The sequence below is a fragment of the Pristiophorus japonicus genome, chromosome 4 (assembly GCF_044704955.1).
Source record: "Pristiophorus japonicus isolate sPriJap1 chromosome 4, sPriJap1.hap1, whole genome shotgun sequence".
NCBI classification, from domain to species: Eukaryota; Metazoa; Chordata; class Chondrichthyes; family Pristiophoridae; genus Pristiophorus; species Pristiophorus japonicus.
The window spans coordinates 181,595,645-181,616,508 of NC_091980.1; the positions used below are offsets into that span (position 1 = coordinate 181,595,645).

Genomic DNA, 20,864 nt, shown 5'->3' on the forward strand with positions numbered 1-20,864 from the left:
TCTCAGCTGGGAATCCCGAGTTACAAACCGAATCTGTACTCTGACTCAGAATCCCCTTGTAAGGTCTGTTTGCCAGTCTTGCCTGTGCCATCTTTCTAGAATAGAAAGCCCCTTCTCACAATATTCAAGTGCAATTCTTTGTGTAAGGCTAAGGGAAAAAAATGCTCCCCACGCTAAAAATGATTCATAGAGGACTGGGTGGATCAGTGAGATAGACAGTGTCATTTTACCTCTGGAACTTGGGTTCAAGCGCAACCAGACCGACGGGATAAAAGTCTCTTCTGTCTATTGGCTACAAGGTTCCTACATGAAATGAGTTTGGACAGTTTCAATCAATCAAATAAGCTCACATGACAAAAATGCTCTTAATTTGGCAATAATTGAAGATCAGGGGATGGTTGGTTTAAGAACATTTCAGAGGGCTGCTCCTGAGTTTGAAGCTCTGACTCTTAAGCCCTTGAAACCATCCAAAAAAAATAACAAGGCTTATCCACAGTATTAAAGGACTGAGTGAGGAGGAATGGTCTTTCAGATAGAGTAGAGGAAGCAAAAACTTTGGACTCATTCAACAGAAAGAAGGATGCTGCGATGGGGAGCAATGCTGTACTTATCTCAGAGTAGAGGAAGCTTTTCTCTACATCCAGCTGCTAAACCTGAATTGTTGACATTGAACTCCCAATATGGAAAATGTTCCATTCTCCAGATTAATGTCCTTCATCTTGATGAGCATAAAATTCACAAAAAATCCGATACAATTGCTGCTTATAAAGATTAACACCATCACACAAAGACCTATAGTACCAGAGATTTAACAAAAATAAGAGTACCTACCCTCAGGGCACCATAACACAGTCCATATAACAAAGCTACTGCTACGATACTACGAATGAAACTGTAAAGTGCTGCAAGGAGGTTTGTAGTAGCTGAAAAATATAAAGAAGAGACAATTGAATATTTTCCTGGAAACAGATTTTAGATCGAAAAGTTACACTAGCTGCCTTGTTTAAAACTCACATGAACATTTGCTTAAGTACAAGACCAAATGCAACGAGAATACTGATTGCATTCAAAGATCTGCCCAAGTACTTCGTTTTTAGATTTCTCATTTGCAGGAAAGAGTTATATTTAAATAATTTTCTTCTTAATATATTGAAATAATTCTCAATGTTTTTCCAAAATGTTTGCTATTTCATATAACTAAATTTTCATTATCTTTAGTGCTTTTAAGTGTCAGTTTGGCTCAATGTAGTATTGTTGCCTTGGAGTCAAAAGGTCATGGGTTCAAGCCCCATTCTTGACAAACATAGAAACATAGAGAATAGGTGCAGGAGTAGGCCATTCGGCCCTTCGAGCCTGCACCACCATTCAATGAGTTCATGGCTGAACATGCAACTTCAGTATCCCATTCCTGCTTTCTCACCATACCCCTTGATCCCCCTAGTAGTAAGGACTACATCTAACTCCTTTTGAATATATTTAGTGAATTGGCCTCAACAACTTTCTGTGGTAGAGAATTCCACAGGTTCACCACTCTCTGGGTGAAGAAGTTTCTCCTCATCTCAGTCCTAAATGGCTTACCCCTTATCCTTAGACTGTGACCCCTGGTTCTGGACTTCCCCAACATTGGGAACATTCTTCCTGCATCTAACCTGTCTAAACCCATCAGAATTTTAAACGTTTCTATGAGATTCCCTCTCATTCTTCTGAACTCCAGTGAATACAAGCCCAGTTGATCCAGTCTTTGATATGTCAGTCCCGCCATCCCGGGAATCAGTCTGGTGAACCTTCGCTGCACTCCCTCAATAGCAAGAATGTCCTTCCTCAAGTTAGGAGACCAAAACTGTATACAATACTCCAGGTGTGGCCTCACCAAGGCCCTGTACAACTGTAGTAACACCTCCCTGCCCCTGTACTCAAATCCCCTCACTATGAAGGCCAACATGCCATTTGCTTTCTTAACCGCCTGCTGTACCTGTATGCCAACCTTCAATGACTGATGTACCATGACACCCAGGTCTTGTTGCACCTCCCCTTTTCCTAATCTGTCATCATTCAGATAATAGTCTGTCTCTCTGTTTTTACCACCAAAGTGGATAACCTCACATTTATCCACATTATGCTTCATCTGCCATGCATTTGCCCACTCACCTAACCTATCCAAGTCACTCTGCAGCCTCATAGCATCCTCCTCGCAGCTCACACTGCCACCCAACTTAGTGTCATCTGCAAATTTAGAGAAACTACATTTAATCCCCTGGTCTAAATCATTAATGTACAATGTAAACAGCTGGGGCCCCAGCACAGAGCCTTGCGGCATCCCACTAGTCACTGCCTGCCATTCTGAAAAGTACCCATTTACTCCTACTCTTTGCTTCCTGTCTGACAACCAGTTCTCAATCCACGTCAGCACACTACCCCCAATCCCATGTGCTTTAACTTTGCACATTAATCTCTTGTGTGGGACTTTGTCAAAAGCCTTCTGAAAGTCCAAATACACCACATCAACTGGTTCTCCCTTGTCCGCTCTACTGGAAACATTCTCAAAAAATTCCAGAAGATTTGTCAAGCATGATTTCCCTTTCACAAATCCATGCTGACTTGGACCTATCATGTCACCTCTTTCCAAATGTGCTGCTATGGCAGACATTTAGAGACGCATGGATGAACTACAACAATTGTACATCCCTGTCTGTCGTAAAAATAAAAAAGGGAAGGTGGCTCTGTAAAGAGAAAAAGGTTAGTAAAGACAAATGTAGATCCCCTGCAGTCAGAATCAGGGGAAGTGATAACGGGGAACAAAGAAATGGCAGACCAATTGAACAAGTACTTTGGTTCGGTATTCACTAAGGAGGACACAAACAACCTTCCGGATATAAAAGGGGTCAGAGGGTCTAGTAAGAAGGAGGAACTGAGGGAAATCCTTATTAGTCGGGAAATTGTGTTGGGGAAATTGATGGGATTGAAGGCCGATAAATCCCCAGGGCCTGATGGTCTGCATCCCAGAGTACTTAAGGAGGTGGCCCTGGAAATAGCGGATGCATTGACAGTCATTTTCCAACGTTGCCCATCCACTGTCAACCCCTTAAGTATCATTCGCCAATCTAGCCTCATATCTTCAAAGTTACCCTTCTTTAAGTTCTGGACCATGATCTCTGAATTAACTGTTTCATTCTCCATCCTAATGTAGAATTCCACCATATTATGGTCACTCTTCCCCAAGGGACCTCGCACAACGAGATTGCTAATTAATCCTCTCTCATTACACAACACCCAGTCTAAGATGGCCTCCCTCTAGTTGGTTCCTCAACATATTGGTCTAGAAAACCATCCCTTATGCACTCCAGGAAATCCTCCTCCACTGTATTGCTTCTAGCTTGGTTAGCCCAATCTTTATGCATATTAAAGTCACCCATGATAACTGCTGCACCGTTATTGCATGCACCCCTAATTTCCTGTTTGATGCCCTCCCCAACATCACTACTACTGTTTTGAGGTTTGTGCACAACTCCCACTAACGTTTTTGCACTTTTGTGTTCTGCAGCTCTACCCATAGATTCCACATCATCCAAGCTAATGTCTTTCCTAACTATTGCATTAATCTCCTCTTTAACCAGCATCTGGACTGACACTCCAGTACAGTGCTGCAGGAGTTGTCAGAGTTGCTATCTTTCAGATGCGTCGTTAAACCAAGGCGAAGTCTGCCTGTTCAGGTGATCGCAAAAGATCCCATTGCATTATTCAAAGCAGATCAAGGGAGTTCTTATGATTTCCTCACCAATATCACCATAAACACTGGACATTTATCTTCTTACTATTGGTTGACTTGAAAAATTGGGGCTGTTTTTGTTAGAACTGGGAGATAGAGCTGTGTTAAATTATGAAGGAATGGGACACAGAAGATAGAATCAGACTGCTTCCACTGATTAAGTGGTTTAGAACAAGGGGTCAAAGGGCTCAATTTTCCACATGGTGATTTTTGGCGCAGTTGAAGAGGTACATATGATTTTTTAGTGGCCCAAATGCACCAAAAAAAATTCCAAGTTTCGGTGGAACTAACTTTGAATTTGGAGCGGCGCAGATTGGCTTTAAGCTTTGTGGGTGGAGCTTAAGGCCTGCGCCAAAAACTGATGTTGCTAGGGTAACAAGGGATGCTCAGAAGGGGTGCAGTTGGAAACTGAAAAAGGGCTGAGGCTGGGCTGGAAACTGAAATCGCTGCCATCCCGGTAAGGTAGTGGGCCGGTGCATGGTCCTTTCGGCCTGGGAAGGCAGCGGCCTGGCCCGCACCTATCCTGGGCCGAAATGACACCCCCCACCTACCTGCCCTGTCTTCAGCTCCGCTGAACAATGGCATCTTTTCTCTGCCGATTTTCTCTTCTCTGCGCCGATTTCCTTAAGTGTAGGGAAGTGTGCAGTGCGCTGTTTTAGAAAAAAATCATACTTGGCCAAACTTGCTTAAATGGCGAGAGGTGGTGCACACGGCAGGTTCCGCCCTCAGTGTCGTAAAAAAATTGGGAACTAAAAAAAAAAAATCGGATGTACCTACTTTAGAACGGCGCAGAAACTTTGGTCAAAGCCTGCAGATTATTGTCTGCTCCAAAAAAAAGCTGCTTAGGCCAAAATAACAGTGCAGAATGGTGGCCAAAATTCAGCCCATTGAAACTGCATTAAAGTAAGAGATTTAGGACAGAGAGCAGGAGGAACCATTTTGCACAGAGGGATATGAGGCTGTCGAATGCCCTACCCGAATTACTGATTGAAGAAAGTACCATCTCGATATTCAAGATATGTGGTTGAAGGAAAGGGATACAGAAACATGGGATTTAAGACTTGTGTGGAGGATACACACCAACACAGGCTGGTTAGGTAAAACTGCCTGTTTGTGTTGCAATTTGTAGGTTAAAAATGCGGGGCTTGTGTACAAAGTTTGGCTGTTGTGTTTGCCTACATAACAACAGGGACTACATTTATAAATTTGATGGCTGTAAAGTGCTTTGAAAAGCCTTGAGTGTACAAAAGGTGCTATATAAATGCAAGTTATTTCTTCAATTTGTTTGAAATGAATACATTTTAAAACGAGCTCTGAATTGGAAAACGGTGGTGCAGTGGCAACCTAGATTGTCAAGTGCGGCAGGGGCACAGATTGGAACTCACACTTCGCTATGCTGAGTTACTAACCTTAGAAGGAGATGCAGGCATAGGATGGAGACTACTCATTTCACAACAGTGTGCAAGAGGATAAAGATAACCCCACAAAACAGACAACAAAATTATCTGGCTCACTCGAGTGCCCCACTGCAGCACATTACAGAATATTATTGGTATAGCCATGAGAGAGATGTCCAATTTGGGCCTTCAGCTTGAATAATGCATTGCACGGAGAGACTGAAGAAGAAGGGAGGCCTGATAGTGCTAAAGACTTTGATGTAGTTACAAAGCCAGTTGTCAATTTGAGCAGAATTTATGCAAATATCAGGCAAATGAAAACTACTGATGGCGATTACTCAGTCGTTTGTTTTGAAGACATGAAGCATGATGCTGTATTTGCGTTTGTCAGACACCTGGCTTACCAAAAAAACCTAAAGACATCAAAATACTCACCATTTCCACCAAACATGTGGATATCGAATTGCTCACAAAGGTACATCACAAATGTATTTACTTGTGGAAGCAACCCAATGAAGAATATCACTGGGAAGCACAATGTAAATGCTGTAAAGTAAAAAAGAAAAGGCAATTACAAAAAGAGTTATGGACATAATTAACATTAAATATAGATATTAGAAAACAAGTATGAGAGCACTACGTATTCCATATACCAACAATGAAGCCAGAATGGAAACTGAGGTTGATAATACTCCTTGTACCAGTAGTTAACCAATATGGGTAAACTTTATATGCTCTGCTCTAAAATGGATCAGTTGGAGGTGCCTAGATAGGTTAATCTTTAGTATAATGTCTTCACATTAGAGTGCCACTGACACTCCAAATACCATTCCAATGAAGCTGTATAGACAATAAAAGGATCACAGGTACTTTACTCGTACCATTATTGGCACTGAATGTACTGATGCTGGGGCTTTATCATTAAAATAGTGAAATTATAGAATCTAGATTGTTATCGCATAGAAATAGACCTCATGAACAGGTTCCTCATGTCTGTGCTGGTGTTTTCCTCCACATGAGCCATCTGAGCTCACTTTTTCCTTGCTCCCCAAAGCGTGGCCGCACAATTCTTAGTTGGTCCCGCGCAGCCCAGGACTTGCTTTTTCAATGTAGAGTTTCGCGCAGAATGGGCCGCACACCCATAAAAAAATACAAGGGAACATTGGTTATCATGTGGCAGGAGCTTCTTAATGGAAGCACAGCCATGGCAACCAAAATATTTGGTTTATCTTGTTGTAGGTGTTAAACAGAGTCCATTAAATGATTGCTTATTGATCCAGACTAGCAACAGGTCTCAAAAATACTCAAATCATTAACTTAACTCCAATAATTAGTTCACATAATATGAAAAGATGGTGCAAGACCTGCAGCCTGTGCTTTGTGCACCCTGGGCTTATTTCAACAAGAATTTTAAGAGACCTACTTAATTATACCAACTAAACTACCTAAGTTTGTATACATTAAAAAATCCTAAACAGCATCCATTAAAGAATGTTACAACACTGGATTTACTCACTGCTGCTTTTGTTTCAAGTACTTACATCTGCTATTCCTGTAATGGTGCCTAAGAATCGTGGCTACAAAGCGGCAACCTCAGTCTACATTGTTCCTGTAAACCAGCAGGTTTCTCATTAGAATATACAGGGAATTAATCTGTATCTAAGCAAATGATCCTTTTCAAGCATAACATCTAGTAACTAATGAGTTCTACATTGGTAGGAAAAGTCAGAGAAATTAACAGAACCAAGTTAGTAACGCAGGTCTATCGTCTGCAATTACAATGAAATTTTGGATTTAATCCATTACTTCAGATTCTCCCGACCCAGTTAATCTGTGCTCAGTTTGCACTGTAGCAATTCCACTAACTTTACTTACTAAATTGTAAGCACTATTACTATGTCATACTGTTCCTACGTACTGAATGGCATCTGTTTGTGTCCCTCTCTCCTTTTACTTTTGTCGGTCATGTAGGGCTCCACTGTATGGGGAGACCCGATTGCCAGAGGTGATGGCTAATGAGGCTGACCTCAAATAATTTCATATTCGAGCAGAAAATTGGGAGCAGAAAAAAGAGAAAACCGATAAATTGGATATAACATTTGAGCGGATATGTGAGAACCAATTCCTGCATTTGCTTTGCCGAGACCAGCTCCCTTTATCAGACAACACACTTACATTTTCATAAGTCCGTTATCGTATCAGTTTCACAAATGTGTATTCTACGGAGTACAACTGGCAGAGGGAGGCCTACATTTCTCTTATCGTCTGCACTCCTCTAATATGTTAGCATCATATCAAAACTGTGTCAAAGCAAGTGAGGGCAAAGTGTCATTTGGGGTTTAGGTGTTGTTTAAATTTGTTTAATAACAGAATAAAAAAAGCAAAGATTAATCCATGAAATTAGAACAATTTCTTTTAAGGTTTCCGTCCGATATAAGGTTGCCACCTATTGTCAAATGAATTGCAGCGTGTAAATAAAAACATGATGTAAATGTACAAAACAGATCCGCTTGTACATATGGGAAAAGGCAGCTCCACAAATGCAGAGGGCTATTTAAAAATTCAGCTTTTACTGTCCAGTTAGGGATCATCAAAATTACTCAGTGGTCATCCCAAAACATGTGTCTGGTTCAAAACTTGACATGCAGCTATTCTATTCCTGTACCAAATCGTACTGCAAGCTTTTGTATCAAAAAGAACCAAGAGCCTGTACATTGGTGTGAAATATGCACAGCAACACACCAGTTAGAAAAAGAGCAAACAAATTATTTTACTTTTCAAAAATCAGTATTTCCTTTTAAAATGGCTCCTTTGTGAGCACTACAAAGCCAGGTTTTAAGTAGAAGGCTCTTTACAGAGTTTTCTATTGGCAAGAAAGCTATAACATTGTATTGTGTGTCAGAGAGGAAACTTTGTAAAGGAAGTGTGCTCACACTAAATCAGTACCATTGAAGGCTGGTGAACAAGATGGCAATCAGAGTGCTTTGAAAAATGAAAACAAAATGCACATTGTTGTTTCTCAGTTGGAAGGCTGAATCAGTAGGCCCTGACTCTTCAAAGGCTTGCCTTGGTTTTGTAAACCTTTTAAAAATTATGCTTAAAGTAGGATTAAAGTGTTTTTCTTCTCCAAATCCTAATAATCTTTTGATCCAATATTCCTTACCCATGACAAGATCCCTGGCAGAAGCCAAAAGTAAAGGGCTGGTAAAAGCCACTCCGTACAACTTAAATCTTGTTGCTGATGTATGTTTATTCCCGTAATCCAACAGCCAGATCAGGCCACAGCACACGCAGAAATAGACAGGCCTACTGTAGGCTATAATACGGTTATGACCCTAGGGGAAAATAAAGATTCAATAAATATTATTTCACTTTAAGTCGAGGTCATACTGCAATATTGATCTGAGAGTGATCTTCAGGTGCAGAATGCAAAGTAAAGCCAACAAGATTCCTGCTGTATTACCTGGCTGAAATCACTCTGCCCAACACAAGTCAGTGTATGAGGACTTACATACACAAACTGAAACCCCACTGTTGGCTAGTAAATATCAGTGATCTGAATTCATGGACCATCCATATCCTGAGCAATGCAATTACTGAGTTCTGCTCCATACATTGTCAAACTAAGCAATGTGGGAACATCTCCCCAAACAGTTTCACAATGTTGCAAAATGGAGTCAGATCAGGACCCAACCCCACATTGTCACTTTTGTGTTGCTACATAGCAGAAACTGCCGTACGCTGACACCAAAGTGGCAGCATAAATGCACCCTAAGATTTTGCGAAAAATAGAATTAACCCAAACATAAAACTCCAACAGTTACGAAAAAATTTGCATTTTGGTAGGAGGAAAGTATATCACCAAATATTTGAAGGGCGGCTGAAAAAGATAAAATTGTTCAAAAATAAGCCAGAAGTGCTATTTTGAACCAACTTGCAAAATATTTTTGGGTCATTTTAAGAGATGATTAATACTGATTTCAGCCCAATGATAGGTGGTGAGGGGAGTAGAATGTTAATTTGGAAATCAGCAATCCAAGCAGAATACAGAACACATGGAAATTGAACCTTCAGATATATCACGAATTCCCCATATTTTCACTTGATCGTGCCCACAAAACGAAATGTGGAATTTTTGACTGCACGCTCGGTTCGAGAAAATGGGATGCAAATTCTGGCCTTTGGTACACTCAAAGTAATGACATGATTAAAAAGCTGCAGTGAGAGAGAAAGGCAAAATATCTATATAGAAAATGCTCAATTCAGTAAACTTTCCATTTTAACTTCTCAAAAACACGTTGAACTTAAATCCTGATCTTTGCTGGGGTGACTGATCTCAGTGCATACAAATAATTTGATGAAGATATGATGACATCATGTAGATTTCATTAAATGACCACACAAATATTGCTATGCTAATAAAGGGGCAGTCAAATGGGATGCCCTTCATGCAATAGTTACAGCAGCATAGGTTTCTATGCTTAAAACAGGCCCAAAGATGAACTATAATAGCATCATCATCATAGGCAGTCCCTCGGAATCAAGGAAGACTTGCTTCCGCTCCTAAAGTGAGTCCTTTGGTGGCTGAACAGTCCAATGCGAGAGCCACAGACCCTGTCACAGGTGGGACAGACATTAGTCGGGGAAGGAGGGGGTGGGACTGATTTGCCGCACACTCCTTCCACTGCCTGCGCCTGACCTCTTCACGCTCGCGGCGTTGAGATTCGAAGAGCTCAGCGCCCTCCCGGATGCACTTTCTCCACCTCGAGCGGTCTTCGGCCAGAGACTCCCAGGTGTCAGTGGTAATGTCGCCAGGGAGGCTTTGAGGGTGTCCTTGTAACGTTTCCGCTGCCCACCTTTGGCTTGTTTGCCGTGAAGGAGCTCCGCATCGAGCAATTGATTAGGGAGTCTCGTGTCTGGCATGTGAACTATGTGGCCTGTCCAGCGAAGCTGATCGAGTTTGGTCAGTGCTTCAATGCTGGGGATGTTAGCATGGGCGAGGACACCGATGTTGGTGCGCCTGTCCTCCCAGGGGATTTGCAGGATCTTGCGGAGACATCGTTGGTGATATATCTCCAGCGACTTGAGGTGTCTTCTGTACATCGTCCATGCCTCTGATCCATACAGGAGGGTGGGTATTACTACAACCCTGTAGACCATGAGCTTGGTGGTAGATTTGAGGGCCTGGTCTTCGAACACGCTTTTCCTCAGGCGGCCGAAGGCTGCACTGGCGCACTAGGGGCGATGTTGAATTTCCGCATCAATGTCTGCCTTTTTTGATAAAAGGCTCCCGAGGTATGGGAAGTGATCTACGTTGTCGAGGGACGCGCCGTGAATCTTGATGACTGGGGGGCAGTGCTGTGCGGCGAGGACAGGCTGGTGGAGGACCTTTGTCTTACGGATGTTAAGCGTAAGCCCCATGCTTTCATATGCCTCGGTGAATACATCGACTATATTCTGGAGTTCAGCCTTAGAATGTGCGCAGACGCAGGCATCATCCACGTACTGCAGCTCAACGACAGAGATTGGGGTGATCTTGGACCTGGCCTGGAGGCGGCATAAGTTAAACAGCTTCCCACTGGTTCTGTAGTTCAGTTCCACTCCAGCGGGGAGCTTGTTGACTGTGAGGTGGAGCATGGCAGCGAGGAAGATTGAGAAGGGGGTTGGAGTGATGACTGTTTGACCCCTGTCTGGACGTGGATTGGGTCTGTAATGGAACCGCTGGTAAGGATCACGGCCTGCATGTCGTCGTGGAGCAGGCGAAGAATGTTGACAAAGTTTCGGGTGTATCCAAAATGGAGGAGGACTCTCCATAAGCCCTCACAGTTGACAGTCTCAAAGGCCTTTGTAAGATCGAAAAAGGCCATGTACAAGGGCTGGCGCTGCTCCCTGCATTTTTCCTGCAGCTGTCGCGCTGCAAAGATCATGTCTGTTGTGCCCCATAGGGGACGAAATCCACACTGTGATTCCGGGAGGAGCTCCTCGGCCACAAGGAAAAGACGGTTGAGGAGAACTCTCGTGACAAACTTCCCAGTGGCTGATAATAGGGAGATTCCCCTGTAGTTGCCGCAGTCGGACTTGTCCCCTTTTTAAAAAATATGGACACGATCACTGCATCTCTGAGATCTCCCGGCATGCTCTCCTCCCTTCAAATGAGAGAGATGAGGTCATGTATCCGCGCCAACAGCGCCTCTCCGCCATACTTTAGCGCCACAGCAGGAATTCCATCCGCACCCATAGCCTTGTTATTCTTGAGCTGTTTTATGGCTTTGCCTAGCTCGTGCGTTGGGGTTTCACTGAGGTGGTGGCGGGTTGCATGCTGTGGGTTGGAGTTTGGGAACACTTAAGTCAAAGACAGAGTCTCGATTGAGGAGATCTTCAAAGTGCTCCTTCCAGTGGGTCCTGACAGCCTCGGTGTCCTTGATGAGTGTTTCCCCGTTCTTGGCCAGGAGTGGGGTGGGGCCTTAGGAGTTTGGACCATAGGTGGCCTTGACTGCGATTAAGAATCCTCGCATATCGTGGCTGTCGGACAGTTGTTGTTTCTCCTGTGCTTTCTCCATCCACCACCTGTTCTTTAGGTCCCGGGTTTTTTTGTTGGACCTCAGCCTTGAGCCGTCTGTAACGTTGCTTTGCAGCTCCAGAGTTCGGCTGTTGCTTGAGGCTCAGAAATGCTCTGCGCTTATGATCTATTAGTTCTTGGATCTCCTGACCATTTTCATCAAACCAGTCCTGGTGTTTTCTGGTTGAGTAACATAGAAATATAGAAACATAGAAAATAGGTGCAGGAGTAAGCCATTCAGCCCTTCAAGCCTGCACCACCATTCAATGAGTTCATGGCTGAACATGCAACTTCAGTACCCCATTCCTGCTTTCTCGCCATACCCCTTGATCCCCCGAGTAGTAAGGACTACATCTAACTCCTTTTTGAATATATTTAGTGAATTGGCCTCAACAACTTTCTGTGGTAGAAAATTCCACAGATTCACCACTCTCTGGGTGAAGAAGTTTCTCCTCATCTTGGTCCTAAATGGCTTACTCCTTATCCTTAGACTGTGACCCCTGGTTCTGGACTTCCCCAACATTGGGAACATTCTTCCTGCATCTAACCTGTCTAAACCCGTCAGAATTTTAAAAATTTCTATGAGATCCCCTCTCATTCTTCTGAACTCTAGTGAATACAAGCCCAGTTGATCCAGTCTTTCTTGATATGTCAGTCCCGCCATCCCGGGAATCAGTCTGGTGAACCTTAGCTGCACTCCCTCAATAGCAAGAATGTCCTTCCTCAAGTTAGGAGACCAAAACTGTACACAATACTCCAGGTGTGGCCTCACCAAAGCCCTGTACAACTGTAATAACACCTCCCTGCCCCTGTACTCAAATCCCCTTGCTATGAAGGCCAACATGCCATTTGCTTTCTTAACCGCCTGCTGTACCTGCATGCCAAGTGTCTCCGCACAGGCACTGGTTATGGAGACCTGGAGGGCAGACCAAGCGCTGTGGGCATTCAGCATCATCAAGGCATGCCAGATTAGCTGTGAGGGGCTGGCTGTATAGGGCTCTCTCAGCTGGGTCTTTAAGTGCCCTGGCATTAACTTTTTTGCGGCACTGCTTCTGCTGTCCCCTCTGCTTTAGAGTTATGTTTATATTGATGATGGATCGGAATAGGCGATGGTCCGTCCAGCAGTCGTCAGCTCCTGTCATGGCGCGGGTGATGTGCACATCCTTGCGATCCCTGGCTCGAGCGATGACTTAGTCGAGCAGGTGCCAGTGTTTGGAGCGAGGATGTTGCCACGATGCCTTGTATTTGTCCCTCTGGCAGAACAGGGTGTTGATGATAAGGAGTTCGTGTTCTAGATATTTTGTCAGGAGTAGGTTACCGCTGGAGTTGGCTTTCCCTACCCCCTCTCTGCCAATCATGCCTCCCCAGAGGGCTGTGTTTTTGCCAACCCTGGCATTAAAGTCACCTAGGAGGATCAATTTTTCACCCGTGGGGACGCGGGACAGGGATGTCTCGAGGTTGGAATAAAAACCCTCTTTAGCCTCATCCATTGCATCGAATGTTGGGGCATACGCACTGATGACTGTGACGCATTGGTTCTGGGGTAGGGTAAGGCGGAAAATCATGAGGCATTCGTTAACTCCGCAGGGGGAGTCTTTGAGGCGGTCGACCAGCTCATTTTTGACGGCGAAGCCGACTCCATGAAAGCGGCGTTCTTCCTCTGATTTTCCTTTCCAGAAAAAGGTGTAACCGCCACCATGTTCCTTGAGCTGGCCCTCCCCTGCCCGCCGGGTCTCGCTTAGGGTGGCGAAGTCAATGTCAAAACGTCTAAGTTCCCGGGCAACTATGGCGGTGCGGCGATCCGGCCTGTTGCTGTTGGAATTGTCCATGAGGGTCCTGATCTTCATACTAGCGAAGTGGAAGATGTCTGTGCGTGAGTTCTTTTAAAGTGGGGTGGCCGCTGCACACCGGCAACCACACGGACTTAGCTGAGCAAAGTCTTGGTCCAATGGCAAGGGGGTCCAAGACGACTGGAGACCAGGCACTGCTGTATAAGCTTAACTGCCTACGGCGAGATGTTGGCCGCAAGCTCGGCGCCGAGCAGCGCCATTGATGGTAGATGGCCCGAGGCTTGGTTGGGGGCAGGCATTGGGAAGGTCAGCTGTCCGCTGGGGTTCCGAGGGATGTTTTGGTAAGTTTCTTCCAAGGTTAAAAATTTCCCCAGAGGTTTCCAAGTTGTTTTAAAAGTTTAAGAGTTTAAAAGTATTGCCAGATTATTTAAAAAAAACATTAGAGTTTGAGTGAAGGTTTAATAAATAGATTAAGAGTTGATTAGAAGTTATAGAAAAAAAGTTCTCCAAGTTGATTAAAAATGTAAAAGTTTTCCCGAATTGTTTAAGGAGATACTATAATAGCAAGCCAAAAGTGATTACAGAATGTTCCTTAAGCCATCAATTGGCAACTCATTAATTTTGTACTCAAGTTGAGGACATTGGTGGTTTGGAATGGAACCCATTCCTATTTCAGATACCATGTGTCAGCATCAGATTTGAGGTCAGATATAACACAATTAGATGAAAAGTAAAATGGTCTAGTCTGTGTTAACCTCAGAGGAGCACCTCCCAGTGCATCATATGACATTGTTCTATTTCCAGCATCAGAAATCCTCGTGCCTGTCTGCATGAGATTTCCTATATGGTCCGAGTGAGGGGCAGTTTTGTGTTAGGGTTTATTTAATACTGGAAACTAGAGACTGAGACTGGTCAAGCTAAGGAGTTATAAACATTGAAGACGGGTGGTTTTCAAGTTTTTCTGACTGGGGGAATCGCTAGAAATAATGAAACACTCTTAAGGATCTCTCCAAACATAGATACACTGCCAGGGATTCCTGTCCTTACTGTTGAAAGGCAATGTCGGCTACCCAATTGAAAACTGCACCATCATTGCAGGGAATACTTTAACAGTATATAGTAATAGAAATAATGAGCTAAGTCAACAAATACAGGAAAAAGTGCTAAATACTGAACTCTTGAGGCACTGTACCATTGTGTGATTTGCCTGGTCCCAGTCTGATAAAAATCTGATGAGTTCCTATGGTATAAACCGTAATAAAATTCCCTAACAGCTTCTTATCTGTAATATACTCAACAGGTTTACTTCAGTATATACTTTTGCTCCAAGGCCTTTGATATGGTTGAGAACAATGTAGCATCTTTTAGAAGGTTATTAAGTTCCTATTAATTATACTTCATATACATGAAATAATTCATACAGAAAGAACATGCATTTATATAATGCCTTTCATATCCTCAGGACATTCAAAAGCACTTTACTGACAATTCAATACTTCTGATGCGCAGTCATTGGTGTAATGTAGGAAACGTGGCAGCCAATTTGCGCACAGCAAGGTCCCACAAACAGCAATGAGATAAATAACAAGTTAGTCTATTTTTAGTCGGTGGTATTAATTCAGGTTAGTTAGATTTGCCCTTTTTTGCCCACTACATTTCTGAAAGTGGAAACAAGGAAAGCAACTGTATATCTCCTTAACCAATCGGATTGAAGGATTGAGAAATCAACAGCGGAAGGACTGAGAAGGAAGTATAAAGTAGAGTGGGAGAATTCAATGTCGAATCAGATACAGAAAGAGAAATAAAGAGAGGGAAAGAAAGATTGGACTAAGAGAGAAAGAGAGACAGAAAGGAAAAGTGAAAGAAAATTTTAAATAACATTTTTTAAATCACCAACAGAAATTAATACCTGAAAGAATGAGACTCAACACTTGTAATAGTTAATTTCCAGTGCCAGAAATGTTGACCAGCAGTAATGAACGATTATCACATCATTAAAAGGGCACTTACACTTGAAATGGCAACTTAACTTGCTGTGGCGAGTTTAAGAATATAAGAAATAGGAGCAGGAGTAGGTCATACAATCCCTCGAGCCTGCTCTGCCATTTAATAAGATCATGGCTGATCTGATCTTGGTCTCAACTCCACTTTCCTGCCTGTTCCCCATAACCCTTGACTCCACTATAGTTCAAGAATCTGTCTATCTCAGCCTTGAATATATTCAATGACACTGTTTCCACAGCTCTCTGGGGTAGAGAATTTCAAAGAAACACAACCCTCCGAGAGAAGAAATTCCTCCTCATCACCATCTTAAATGAGTGACCCCTTATTCTGAAACTATGCTCCCTAGTTCTAGATTTCCCCACAAGGGGAAACATCCTCTCTGGATTTAGTCTGTCAAGCCCGCTCAGAATCTTATATGTTTCAATAAGATCACCTCACATTCTACTAAACTCCAATGAGTACAGGCCCAACCTTTCCTCATAAGACAACTCTTTCATCCCAGGAATCAACCTCGTGCACCTTCTCTGAACTGCCTCCAATGAAAGTAAATCCCTTCTGAAATAACGAGACCAAAACTCTACACACTCTCGGGGCCCAAGATTTGGCCTCAGTTGCTCCTGATTTTTTGGAGCAACTGGTGTAGAATGGAGTATCTTAGAAATTCAAATTCTCGGCATATAGTTTGCTCCAGTTCTAGTCAGTTAGAACAGTTTCACTTTGGAACAGAATTTTTTTTTTTTTTTAAAAGGGGGCGTGTCCAGCCACTTACGCCTGTTTTCAAAGTTTCGGCAGTGAAAACTTACTCCAAACTAACTTAGAATGGAGTAAGTGAAGATTTTTGTACGCTCGAAAAAACCTTGTCTACACTTTAGAAAATCAGGCGTAGATTACAAATCAGGTGTAGGGAATGGGGGCGGGGGGGGTTTAAAGGGAATTTTACAAACATTAAACACTTCAGTTTTACAAATAAAGAGCCATCATCAATAATAAATGATAAATACATCAATTAAGAAATATATTTTTTTTTAAATCAATAAATAAAACATTTTCTACTTACCGACTGCAGCATCGGGAGCCCTCCAACAGCGTGCTGGGATACCCCCCCCAGTGTGTCTCTGTCAGTGTCTCTATCTCTCTGTGTGTCTCTCACTCTCTGTCTGTCAGTGTCTGTGTTTCTGACAGCGAGGGGAGGGGGAGGAGGGGGGTAGAGGGAGAGGGGGGGGCGAGGGCAGGGGGAGGGGAGGGAGGGAGGCAGAGGGGGAGGGAGGGAAGGGGGAGGGATGGGGGAGAAGGGGGCGGGAAGGGGGAGAAGGGGGAGGAGAAGGGAAAGGGAAGGGGAAGGAGAAGGGGAAGGGAAGGGGGAGGAAAGGGGAAGGGGGGAGGAGGAGAAGGGGAAGGGGGAGGAGGAGAAGGTGAATGGGGGGGGAGGAGAAGGGAAAGGGGGGAGGTGCAGGGGAAGGGGGGGGAGTAGGGGAAGGGGGGAGCAGGGGAAGGAGAGGGGAGGAGGGGAAGGGGGGAGGTGGAGAAGGGGGGAGCAGGGGAAGGGGGGGGTCAGAGAAGGGGAGGGGGGGAGGAGAAGGGGGGAAGGGGAAGGGGAAAGGGGGAGGGGAGAAGGGGAAATGGGGGGAGGGGAGAAGGGGAAAGGGGGTGGAGAGGAGACAGGGAAAGGAGGGGGGAGAGGAGAAGGGGAAAGGCGGTGGGGAGAGGAGAAGGGGAAAGAGAAGGGGGAGAGAAGGAAAGGAGAAGGGGGGGTGAAAGGAGATGGGGGGAAAGGAGAAGGGGGGAAGGAGAAGGGGGGAAAGGAGAAGGGGTGAAAGGAGAAGGGGGAGGGAAAGGAGAAGGGGGGGAAAGGAGAAGGGGGGGAAAGGAGAAGGGGGGAAAGGAGAAGGGGGGGAAAGGAGAAGGGGGGGAAAGGAGAAGGGGGGAGAAAGGAGAAGGGGGGAAGGAGAAGGGGGGAAGGAGAAGGGGGGGGAAGGAGAAGGGGGGGGAAAAGGAGAAGGGGGGGGAAGGAGAAGGGGGGGGGAGGAAGGAGAAGGGGGGGAGGCTGAACGGGCCAGGCCCAAGACTTCGGGCAGGGCCCGTCCCCAGCACCAGATTTACAGGTAGGTGGCGTTAGGTCGGGTCGGCGGGGGGGGGGGGGGGGGGGGGGAAGGGGGGAGGTCGGGTTGGTTCGGGTAGGGGCTGCGGGGGGGGGAAGAGAGAGGGAGGGCGGGTCGGGTCGGGGGGGGGGGGGGGGGAACGCAGGTCGGGTCCAGTCCGGGGGGTCGGGTCGGGTCCGGGGGCTGGGGGGGGGGGGGGGGGGAGCGGGAGTCGAGTCGGGTCGGGAGGAAGCAGGATCTGGGCGTGGGAGGCAGCCTTATGCACACAGCCCCAGTGAGGCCATTCGGCCAGGGCTAGGGGCTGCGTGCTTCAGGCCCGTGTAGCGCGCATGTGTAGAGGTCCCGGCACTGTTTTCAGCGCAGGGATCTAGCTCCGCCCCCTACAGCTCGTGCTGCGCCGCGCCCGACTCCAGAGGGCCAGCAGGGAGCCGGAGAATCTATAAGTTTTTTTTAGGCGCACTTTGTGGCGCGAAAAACGGGCGTCCGGGTCGGGGCTGCGCCGTTCTAGGCGCGGCCCGAAACTTGGGCCCTAGATATGGTCTTATCAACGCCCTGTACAGTTGTAGCAAAGCTTCCCTGCTTTTATACTCCATCCCCCTTGCAAGGCCAACATTTCATTTGCCTTCCTAATTACTTGCTGCACTTGCATGCTAATTTTTTGTGTTTCATGTATGAGGACACCCAGATCTGTCTGTACCGCAGCATTCTGTAGTCTCTCTCCATTTAAACAATATTTTGCTATTCTATTCTTCCTATCAAAGTGGATAACCTCACATTTTCCCACATTATACTCCATCTGCCAAATTTTTGCCCATTCACTTAACCTATCTATATCCCTTTGCAGACTCTGTGTCCTCCTCACAACTTGTATTCCCACCTATCTTTGTATCATCAGCAAATTTGGTTACAATACACTCAGTCCCTTCATCTAAGTCAGTAATTATGGGCCCAAATTTGGCTAGGAGTTGCTCAGTTTTTTGGGGGAGCAACTTTAATTTTTCTGGAGTATCTTAAAAATCCTCATTCTGCACATTTAATTTGTGCCAGTGTAAATGAGTTAGTTAGGATTTTTATAAGTTTTTTTTTCCCCAAAAGGGGGCGTTACCAGCCACCCACGCCTGTTTTGGCCATTTAAGCCAGTTTGGACAGCTAATAGTTACTCCAAACTAACTTAGGCCAGTGTATGTGGCCACTTGTGGAGAGTTAAGAAATCAGCGCAGGTAAGTACATTCTAAAGCAGCAAGCACTAAACAAAGCACAAAAATAAGCATTCAATAACAAATAAAAAATACAAGGAAGCTGAGAGGATCTGCACCTAGCACCTAGCACCAAGACTTACAAAGCATTAAACAAAGCACAAAAAATATTAAGCAATTAATTAACAAATAAAAAATAGAAGGATCCCTGCACCTAAAGCACCAAGGCCAAAGTAATAAACAATCAATCAATAACAAATAAAAAATAGTAGTCCTACCAAAACATGGCCCAGGAAGGCAGCGGGCCACCGATGAGGGAGCCCATTCGGCCAGGGATAGGGGCGGCACGCTTCGGCCCTCCCACACAGTCTGCAGCACACTCCCTCAGATTCTGGGGGGAAGGAGCTACTGGGCATGCGCGCACACTGTAGCTCGCATGTGCAAAGGTCCCGGTCCGCCCCCGAATCCAGTTGCCGCACTATACCACCATTGAGGAGAGGTTGGGGAACAGCCAAACTCGGCCCGAAGATTGTTGGCACCCTTGGAGTTCTACAAAAGCGGCGCACCTCTGGTGAGTGCGGCAGAAATCTGTACTGGCCAAATTTGGGCCCATAGATTGTAAATAGTTTAGTCGTATAGACTTTAGTTCATATCTACCCCACAAATACAGCAACTTTATGGAATTCAATGCAAGTCAATGGTGAGGTAGAAAGCGAGATACCGTGTTCACAAAGCTAATAGTGGAGTGGTGCAACTTGGACAGCAATCTTTGGAAATCCGTGTTAACCGTGCAGCTGCTCCTTGCCCAAGATTGCTGTACCATTTACTGTTACATAATGGCAAATGCCATTAGCCTCACTGTTACTTTAACAGAAAAATCAGGCCCATCATTTTTACGTCTGCTTATTTTCCATTTTTAAGCATCCTTGCTTAAAGGGAGAAAGCCGGAATACCAGAGCATAATTTTGGTCATGACATTTTCACATGGCAACATCGACTGGGTCACCGTGTTCAGGTTTGGCATGCAAAAAAGATTTGTCAAACCCACCTAATGAGACCGTGTCTCTTTAAACAGCGATGCTGCTGAAACTATTGCATGTACGGCTTGGAGTAATCAGTGAGCTTCAGTGTAAAAAGGGAGCTCAATTAACTTCAGGAGATACCATCATTAAAACAATATGCTTCAGCAATTGCATTGCTCCAATTAATTCGGTTAGGCTCAGTAACCTCTTGTCAGGGAATCAGCAGGGCTTAAGCTTATAATTTCAGCAAAACACTAAAGACATAAAAACATAAATTTAAAAAATAAACTTAATTATGCTCTAGTGATTAAATCAAAACTGAAAGTGCTGGAAATACACAGCAGACCCCTCAGCATCTATAAAGGCAGGTTAATTTTCCATCACAACATTAACCTGTCTTTTTCCTGATGCTGACTTACCTGCAGTGTACTTCTGGCATTCTCTGTGATTTTTTAAAATTTAAGTTGATGAGTCTTTTTAATTATTTAATTTATGTTCACAATGGCATGGTGCTCTCTTTGAAGTAACTTGATACTCAAGGCTCCATGTTCAGAGTGGTAGTGAAGAACCCAATAACAGATAAAACAAATGAGCCAATAGTTAGGTGTGGAATATTTGTACATGTGTTTATTCATTTTATACAACCACTGATCATCAAGTCAGTTCAAAGAAGTGATAAGTCACTGTGAGCATCTGTGACTGAAAACTGCTGTCTTATGCTGAAGAGTAGAGCTATAAATAGTCCCAATGATGTTCCCATTCATAAAGCTGTTATTACCATGAACAAGAATAAATATTATACTACAGGGTACAGTGGTCTAACATATTTTTCCCACTAAAAAAGACAGCTATTGAAAAGAAGGGTTTTTGATAACTGTGTAAGTGAAATAAAATGTTTACCAATGAGTAAACTATTTAAACTTACATGTCTTGGAGAGGAAGAATCAGGCTGCACACTCTATTAAAATAAAATGCCATCATTGTAATTAATTTAGTTATTTCTTAATATTTTGTCATTTAATATGAAATAA

The 20,864-nt window shown here is 44.4% G+C and overlaps 1 protein-coding gene across 4 annotated transcripts in view; it reads right to left on the reverse strand.

The window, feature by feature from the left end:
* The window catches only part of pcnx1 (pecanex 1), a 320,670-nt gene that overhangs the window by 93,563 nt on the left and 206,243 nt on the right, over nt 1-20,864 (reverse strand). For all 4 annotated transcript variants that reach the window (XM_070878882.1, XM_070878880.1, XM_070878879.1 and 1 more), the window contains 4 exons: nt 20,759-20,791; nt 8,327-8,498; nt 5,599-5,709; nt 832-923 (listed from right to left, as the gene is read on the reverse strand). In XM_070878882.1, coding sequence (XP_070734983.1) covers nt 832-923; nt 5,599-5,709; nt 8,327-8,498; nt 20,759-20,791 — 408 coding nt within the window. The remainder of the gene's footprint in view (nt 1-831; nt 924-5,598; nt 5,710-8,326; nt 8,499-20,758; nt 20,792-20,864) is intronic.